The 9,595-nt window shown below is 40.1% G+C and overlaps 1 protein-coding gene across 2 annotated transcripts in view; it reads right to left on the reverse strand.

Moving 5' to 3' along the window:
- ACAD11 (acyl-CoA dehydrogenase family member 11) overlaps positions 1-9,409 on the reverse strand; it is a 95,243-nt gene extending 85,834 nt beyond the window's left edge. For both annotated transcript variants that reach the window (XM_087870205.1, XM_045791770.2), the window contains exons 1-4: positions 9,120-9,409; positions 4,145-4,244; positions 1,770-1,895; positions 984-1,145 (exon numbers count right to left, since the gene is read on the reverse strand). In XM_087870205.1, coding sequence (XP_087726331.1) covers positions 984-1,145; positions 1,770-1,895; positions 4,145-4,244; positions 9,120-9,268 — 537 coding nt within the window. In that variant the 5' untranslated portion in view covers positions 9,269-9,409. The remainder of the gene's footprint in view (positions 1-983; positions 1,146-1,769; positions 1,896-4,144; positions 4,245-9,119) is intronic.
- Between the last annotated feature and the right edge of the window lie 186 nt (positions 9,410-9,595).

A 9,595-nucleotide genomic window follows, 5' to 3' on the forward strand; every position in this document is an offset into this window, starting at 1 on the left:
CTCTCCACATTCCCCAAGGTACCTCTGTTCAACTTAGTGCAGTGAAGATCTTCATCTTGGGAATCATACAGACCTAGGTATAAATTATGTCTAAGCCACTTATTCATGTATTATTTGATATCCATTAGCCTCAGATTCCTCATCTACAAAATGGGAGTAATAATACTTATGTCTTAGGGTTGCTACAAAGATTTAAGAAGAGTAGGTCAGCAACTCACCTACCATGGGACCTGGCATACAGTGAGTATTCTCTAAATCTTGGTTCCTTTCTCTCTTCAGTCAGCCCCTCAAAAAGATATACATACAAAAAGAAATAGTCCCATACATATCTGGTCTAGCTGTCCCTTTGGTTTCAAGTGTTCACCAACTCTTCCCTATCACTCTAGATTTTCTCTTTCCTTATATACACAATGCAAGACATATCTCTCCCACAAAGCTTTCTCCACCTAAGCAAAGGCACATTGACATCCACCCTCTGAATGGCACAGCTCTCATCATAAGTAACGAAACATTTACTACTAGATTATATACTCCTTTATTCTATTTTCGAGTTTTATGTAAATGAGATTCATGTACAGGTCTCTCAAAAAATGACCAAAAGTTCCTTTAGGGGAAGAACTTACTTCTATTTTCTTGATATTTAACATAGTGCTCAGCAAGTATTGAATACATAGATTTGCTTAATAGATATGTTAACTTAAAAAGGGAAACTGTATAGAAAATACATTGATAAATTAAATGAAGAGGCTGAAAAGCATTAAATTTGCATTCATGTACATGTTGTTAGTTACAGAAGCTTAGGCTGAAAAAACCCGATCTAAAAATATAAAATTATTTTATGCTAACAACAAGTCAATATAAAGGCTGATATTAAAAGTTCTATCCAAGGTTCAGGAACGTATAAAATAGGCTTTTATTCTGACTAATAATATATATTGTTTCCAAGAACTTGAGAAAAGGAGCTCTTTATGTGGATGTATTACCTGTCTTTTGCAGTAGCCAGCACCTCTACTGTATCCCTCCAGCTGCAATGACTGTACATTCAAGGAATGTAAGCGAGCCAAGGTTTCTATCATGGCCACATATATGGCTGAGCGTTCTGCTGGGCTAACTCCAGGAATTGTGAAATCACGAAAGATTCGACCCTATGGAAACAATTACAACAAATAATTTAAAACAAAATAAATTTTTTCATACCAATTATTTGCTGTGTCATAATTCCCCATTGCCTACAAAAAAAAAACCAGGATAACAGTTTGCAACCAAAAACAATTTTTTGTAGAATATGCTAGAAAAACATTCCCTTGGGAAACATGTTCAATAGAGTATATGCGCCAAAGGAAAAATACAAGGGCATTCCAAGTTGAACTTAAAGGACAAAAACTACTCTCAAGTTACATTTTACAAAAAAAAAAATTTTTTTTAAACACTTTGAATTTATTGTTCTTAATGGATCGACTTTCTATTTGGAGTCGTTTTCTTCCCCACTACCATCTGGAGGGTTTGGTTATTGCCATTACATATAGCTCTTTATTGCCACCTAGAGGAAAATTTAAGAATGAGTTAACAGCCCCAGTTACTAAATTTGTTCCTAGTCTATTTCATCCCTCCCATATTGCCTGTGCTCATATTAAAACAAAAGTTTAAGCCCTTGCAACTAATTACCTAAATGTTAATTAATAAACTATAATTTAACATCTAATTTCATATTTTTAATTTCATAATTAAAAATAAAAATAACAATAAAGTAAGATTAAGTGTTAATTTACCTGCACATGGTCCATCACGTAAAATTCTGTTCCAATGACAGAAGGATCACTGCAGTACAATAAAGGCTTGGGAACGGGGAATCCAACTGAAAACAAAGCTTTCTGGACTTTAAATTCTCTATCAATCTAAATAGGATGATGGATTATTAAAAATCAGAAACACAAAAATTTTTAAGTTTTTAAAAAAATTTAATTATTTTTTAGTAATCTCTATACCCAACGTGGGGCTCAGACTCATGACCACAAGATCAACAGTTGCATACTCTTCCAACTGAGCCAGGCAGGCTCCCCAGAAGTACAGACACATAATAACTATTTTGAGCTTACATTAAGGCTAGAAATAAATTTTGAAACAGTATCAACAAATGACGTAGAGGACAATAGTTTCCTTAAAAGTAGTCTTAGTGTAATTATTACAATTATAAATTAGGCCAGCACTAAAAATACCGTGATAATTAGGCTAAAGGATAGGCACATGCATGGGGCTTACTCTTGGCTCTATTAATATGAAGGCAACAGTTTCTGACCACAATATTTCAGATTATCATAAAAACATCTCTTTGTTCTCAGCCGTTCCCTGCTTGCTCATTGGCTTACTCTTGCTCATTCTTTCTCTCTCAGGCAAGTCTCTATTCTAATGCTCTGAGCACAGTCAGCTACAGGGTGCTGGGGGAAGGCAATGAGTGCTGGTAGAAGGGAAAAACCACTAGGTCCTTCTGGAGATCAAAAGAGGTACTTGTTTCTAAAGCAGGGGGAGGGGAATCCTTCCTGGTACCCAAGGCTACCATGGAGCTCAGGATAACCATGGGGAAGGGAGGCAATGAGATGCAAGCTAATACTGAAGCAGGAACCCAAATAAGATGGAAGGGCCTCCTCAACCAGGACAGATATATGGGCCTATCACTCAGGACCTGAGGACACAGCTTATAGCAGAGCTGTGATGCTGACTCATCTGTTCCAAACTCCCTGGTGATGGATCACTCCCCCCCCCCAGCTTTTTTTAAATTTATTTATTTTAGATGGGGCCGGGGGAGAAGCAGAGGGAAAGGGAGATTCTTAAGCAGACTCCTTGCTGAGCTCAGAGCACAGAACCCGACAGGGGACTCATCCCCGGGCTTGATCTCAGGACCTGAGCCAAAACCAAGAGCCTGAGGCTTAACTGACTGCACACCACCCAGGCGCCCCGGTGACAGATCACTTCTAAGGAGAAACCATGCAGTTTGACAGCAGGGACAAAGCAGCAGTTAATAAAGATTAACTAGAGCAGGGACATGACTAAACCCATGACCAAGGTGAGAGAAGCCAGTGGAACCAAAGGTTATGAAAGGAGTGTTTGTAATCACTCTGGTGCTGGGGGTGGGGTGGGTGGTGTAAGGACAAAAGGGTTAGGGAGTCATGAAGTGGATGGCAGTGTGAGAACATTGTTTTTTCAGTGCAGGCGTAGAAAAAATGAAGGGAGTTGAAACCAACTAAGCCACATTGTTGGGCTGAAAGCATTATGTTATTTTCTGATGTCTTCTGGTAGAATGTTATCAAGAAGAGAGACAAAGAAAGCTGTTTATTGGGGCATAAATTTCTGGGCATAAGTGGGGATTCTGCTTCAGCCTTACCAAGTTGAGACCTAATAGAAGTTACCCAACTTTAATCTTAAGCATTCAAGTTACTTCAAGTTTCTTGGATACGGAACCAAGAAAGTCAGAGTATGCGTTTTTCCATTACTGTAATCTTAAGCCTGTCCTTCAAAGGCCCTAACCCAGTCAGCTGGGCCTGGGAAATACCTATTATACATGGTTACAATAATACCCTAAATATGCACAGTGCTTTTAATGTTCTCTAGGACTTTGATTTCTGTTCTCTCCTGTTTTCATCTCTAAAATTCTACAGATAATAGCTATTTTCTGAAAACAGACTAGATTTTTAACATATCTTTTTTAATTCTCACTCAGCCTAATATTTAGAGAATACTATAAAATGCTTATTCAAACATTTCCTTTTATTAGCAAAAGATCAGTGGATTGTCAGAGCAAATATATTAAGATACTTCAGTGAGTAGATATTGTTATAATTTTTAAAACATAATTAAAATATGTAACCAAAGTACAAACATCTATAAATGAGCAGCACTGAAAATATTCACTAGATGACTGCATATCTAGCCAATTGTAAGGAAGGAATCAAATCCACAAGAAGACTAATTGCTCAAGATTAATGACCTAAAAATAACAAGGGATACAATTCAAGTGAAATTTTTATCTGAGAAATAAAATACATTATTATTTAATAATAAGATGACTTTAAAAAGCCATTTAAATTTTTTTCTGTATATAAAAAACATTTATTTGTCAACAAAGAATTATTGCTTTTGTACACCATACCTTATGTGCTTTAGGAAGAAGTGAACCGGGTGGTTTTTTTCTGAGTACATATGCTCGAAAGCCCTTCCGGAGATGAAAGGTTGGATTGGACTGTCCTGATCTAGATAAGAATAGAGAAAAGGTCAATTACAAAGATATTTTCCTCCTTCCCCAAATCATACTGAAATGTCAAAAGAAACACAAAATAAAAATATTATCAATTTCAGCGCTGGGAAACCAAGAGGGGTGCTACCAGCAGCTCAAAACATTAGTTTCTGGATGATATAAAGCAGATGATGCCACAGCGGCAGATCGACAATCTACCCACATAGGTAGAAGAGAGGGCCTCACTCCCGGCCTGCAAATCATGAGTTTTATCAGAAGTATCCCCAGAACAATGCCTAGATCTAAGTAAATAAAGGCTGGGAGAAGAGATTGTACTAGTCACAAAACCAATTAAAGGATGGTGGAATAGCTGGGTTCGTGTCCCCTCATCTGCTGTTGGAGATATAACCCCCAGATGCTTCACCAAGGCTAGTACACAAGTGCAGCTCTCCACAGGGGGAGCTGTGGTAAGCAAGGTCCCAGGGCGGACACCCGGGCCAGGGAAGTACAACAGTGCCCCAAGGAAATCACAGATACCAGGGCACTGGCTCTCCCTGACAGATGAGCAGAAATTCTCACATGAACTAAAAATAGACTCCAGATATCAAAACTATTCAGTTTGCACCTCCATTTACAATATAGCCAGTTTAGAATTACCCAGCCTTTGAAGACTCCAACAGCATGAAAGAGAGGTCTTAACTAGTGAAGAGAATCAATACCTGATACGTGCTGCAACATGGATGGACTTTGAAAACCTGGTGCTAAGTGAAAAAGCCCAGTCACAAAAGGCCACATATTATATGATTCCACTTCTATGAAATGTTCAGAGTATGTAAATCAATAGTGACAGAAAATGATTTAGTGGCTGCTGAGGGATGGGAGGAGGGGAAAATTGTGAGGTAAGGGTTTTTTGGGGGGGTGACAGAAATGTTCTGGATTTAGATAGAGGTGCTGGTTGCACAACATTGTGAATATACTAAAACGCACTAAACAACACACTTTATTTTTTTATTAAAGACTTTTATTTATTCATTTGAGAGAGAGAGAGAGAGCACAACCAGACGGAGCAGCAGGCAAACAGAGGGGGAGAAGCAGGCTCCCTGCTAAGCAGAGAGCCCACCGTGGGGCTTGTTCCCAAGACCCCAGGATCATGACCTGAGACAAAGGCAGACGCTTAACCGATTGAGTCACCCAGGTGCACCTAAACAGTACACTTTAAAATAATTCAAATCTTAAATTTTATGTAAGGTAAATTTTATCCCCCAAAATCCCAATATCAGTATAAACAGAAAAAAATTTTTAAAAAAAATACATATTTCTCTTTAAAAAAAAAATCTCGCCAAACTAAAAGCTTTTTCCCTGTATACATATCTACCATGGTTCTAACAAAGACACCCCAAAATGCAAAAGCCCACCTTGGGAAGATCATCACCAACACTGAACATAGTAACAGCTAAATTTAACCACTCTAAGCATCAGGCCGCCATGTAGTCTAGAAACCACTGATAGTATACCATAAGAATCATCAATAAGCCAACAGCCATAATTATTGTTTAGGACTTAGACAAGACATGGTGCTTGAAGAATTATGTTGATCTGTAACCAAAGAGGTGCACCTTTGTCAAACCTTAATTCACAAAGATGAAATCTTTGCATTTAAGTGTGCAGTTAGGGAAACTCACTTGGTTGGAGAAGACTTTGATTAGATGATCAACCTCACAAAACCCTAACAGGCTACCCTCTGTATTGGTTCACTTGGAAGCATATGAAGTCAGGAAACACGGTATTCCAGCAGGGTAGCATCAGATGAGCTTCTACGGTGGAAGCATCCCAGTAATCCATGCAGCATTCTAGCATCTACTCTGTGACCCCTGTGTCCCTTTGGTGATAGCTCAGGTTCTAAGAGATGAGACCACATAGGTAAGGGTGGGTGCCAACCTGGCTTAGAAGCCTGGTGTTCCACAAGAGCCATTGCCTCTAGTAATAATCCTCTGGACATAGCTCCCAGCATCCTAACAAGGGACAAGAGCAGTTGCAAGAACTTGCTACACTTAGGGAAGCCCAGAGTATCCCACCAGATACTTACAGTTTATTTCCAGGCCTTCCAGTTCAGATACAGTTTATCAATTAGATACTATTTCTACCAGAAGTAATGTTGCCTAGAAACACAGCTGACATGCCACCTTTACCAAGTTACTAAAGTAACTGAGCTAGAAAGTTAATTTTCTTCTCTTCCATAGAGAAGAAAAGGTTTTTAACCCTTTCTTCACAACTTGCTAGAGAAGTCTCAGGCCTGTGAGGTCATCCTTGTGGGTGGTTTTAGCTGCATCTCCAAGCTTCAGAAACTTAGAAATGCCTACAGGATTTTTTTTTTCAACAGCAATAGATTGGAAAAAAGCATCAGTCCTGATAAGGGTGTTACTTATGTTTGCAGCTATGTAGGCAGCCATCGTGTCCCTTGTCCAGAGATAAATCTGAAAATATTCAGGATTCACTGCTCTTTGATATCATTTCTTTTCCTAGTAATATTGAAATCACTATTTTGGTATTGAAACCACTCATGAAGTCATATCAATTCTGGTTAAGTGCGATACACAGTTCATTCCAAGTGAACTTAGACCTTCACTATCTATTCTATGAAACTGAGTGAGCAAAGATGAAAGATCACAACCAGTTTGGCAAGTTTGAACTTACAGACATTCCTCCTGTACCCTTTAGATTTGTACAAATTGAAGTAACTTTTGATATTGATAACAGCATCTCAAATGTATTTTCTCTAGATAAGAGATCAAGAAAAGAGAAGATTAAAGGACCAACATCATGGTATTTGAGCATGGAAAACATTTAGTATATGGTCCAAGAGGCTTAAAAGTATAAAGCTGGAGATGAGAAGCAGAGAGGCAAAATATCCCCTATAAACATGCTCTGATCCTATGTGTTCAACAGTAAGGACATGGTGGAAGATGAGACACATCAAAACAGAAACAAAGATGAAGCCAAACAGAAGATTCTTGGCAGGTACAATGGAATTATCAAATGGCTGGTGAAGAATCAAATTACTGAGAAGGAAGAATTTAACATTAGCAGAAAGAGCTGGAGATATCTTTCCTTTGTACCCCTGGAACTCGTTGTCTTTCAGCATAACCACATACAGCTTCACTCTCTTCTCTGAAGGGACCCTTCATCTCCTTGCTCTAACTAAAACTTGAATGTTCCGTGAGGACCCTCTTTCCTTTGTAGGCCTCTCAAGTGGTAGATTTTCAGCCCCCCGCATCAGTCATCTAGTGGGGCTGGAGATGGAGTTTATGTCTTTCCTGATACTCACTGCCACTTGCAAACTCTTTGCCTTCCCTGTTGCAACCAACTACTCTCTATCTTGCAATCACTCTTCCTCATTGCCTATTGACTTACTATTGCTCTTATTTACACTACTCCTATCCTCATTATTTCAAAATCCACTCAGATGTTCATTCTAACACTTAGGCCTGTCAGTCCCCTGAATTATTCTACTCCAGTGATATTTTCCGTTACAGTACTTTAGTCACCCACTCTAGGGGACACATTTTAAACATGAACAACTCAGGCACTGCATAATCCTCCTTGTTAAGCATTTCTATCTCTGACCATATTCCATCTTTCCACCCACTCCCACTGGTACATTGATTCCAACAATCCCTCAGTCCTGGGATCTATCATCCATTGATCATACTATTGTTCACCGTCCTTCAGCCTCCTCCCCCCATCCTTTCTGAACTCGCTTAATTTTGATGGCCAATACATAACTACCCTCTTGAATGCATCTTTAATACACTTGCTCCCCACCATGTTATTTGCTTGGCTTCCCCCATTCTGGCTTAAATCCAACTCCTTGCCTGCACTCACTAGAGCTGGATGTAGCTGGAGAAAGAAACATCCTAACAGTTACCACTGGCATTTGTATTCCTTGACTACTGATTTATGTGAAAATAAAAATAGGGGTAAAGAAGATTGATCAGAGAGTTTTGTGGTAGAATTAAAAGTCACCATGTCCCAATAGATAGTGGACGCTGAAGGTTGAATTAAAAACAGCTTAGGTTTCTGGCCTAGAAGCCTTGTGTTGTAAACAATGTTTAAGAGCTTACACCTATTATTGCATCATTAATTATCAAAAGGAGTAGGTTCGTATTACGGATTAGGAAACCAGTCTCAGGGAGTTTATGGAATATTTAAATTCCCAGTCATTAAGTGGCAGATAGAAATTCCTGAAAGCCAAGATTGTTTCTATAGCTCTGTGTTTATCAAAATACTATCTTTTGAATAAAATTTTTAAAATTTGCTTTCTATTATAAAACAGACCAGAGCCAGATTCATGGTGGGCAATAGTACTCTCAGGATCGTCATTCAGTTCCATTCCCTCACTTCAAAACGAACTAAAGCCCAAAGTGATGGCGTGATTTACTAAGTGGAAGATCTAGGATTAGAGTTCAGATTCCCCCAGCTAGCGCCATTAACTCAATCTCCTAGAATAGGGCCAATTAAACGGAACTACATCTGTTTCTCAGAAATAAAGGTCTACAGGTTACAGAACAAAAGTTGAAAGATCTCTTTATATTCCACAGAACTTCCAACCTTAATTGCCTCAGTGAATCCTCCAGGTACATACTTGCATCCTTTAACAAAGATTCCTTCTCATAATTGGAATCGTGAATGTTGTGGTGCTTCCATTATTGTCCTCGAATTGGAAATACCCAGAATGAAATGCAGGGCACCGCCGACCGCAGCTCCCACCTGCAGAGTGCGTCAGTGCAGGAGAAGCAGCCGGGATGGGGGGAATTGCGACCCCACCCAGGGCCAAAGGAATAAAAGGCCAATGCGCAGATTTGTTTCTGCGCAAGAAGACCTGCGTCGATACCTGTACTGAGTAACGGTCAGCTTGGCCTCGGGCTCGGCCCCAAAGCCGGGCAAGTGCTGGTTTAGATAGGCCTCTAGGGACCCGCTGTCGAACTTGTGCTGGGGCAGCACTTCGGCTGTGTCGGGCTCAGGGGAAGCACCGGCCTCCATGGCTCCGGCTGCCGCTGTCGGCCTCAGAGACGCAGATCCCACAGGCCTTCCGCGTTCAGAGAGTCCGCAGGAGGCCGAGAGTATAACTCCACGGCCAGGGGGCGAGGCCCGGTCGCGTCGGGGCGGAGATGACCCTGCCGCTCCAGCCAATCACACTGCCCTGAATCTGGTGACTTAGGTTCTAGACGGAATGTGCCAGAGGACCTCCGCGTGCTCGCATGTAAAAATTTTTCATTTCGGAGGCCGCAATCTTAAAGAAGGCAAAGCCTTTTTAGTCGCTACAGGCAATTATGGACGAAAAGGACTTTTGCACCCCAAATTAAATGC

The sequence above is a fragment of the Ursus americanus genome, chromosome 20, assembly GCF_024610735.1.
Source record: "Ursus americanus isolate L20-20 chromosome 20, mUrsAme1.1.p, whole genome shotgun sequence".
NCBI lineage: Eukaryota > Metazoa > Chordata > Mammalia > Carnivora > Ursidae > Ursus > Ursus americanus.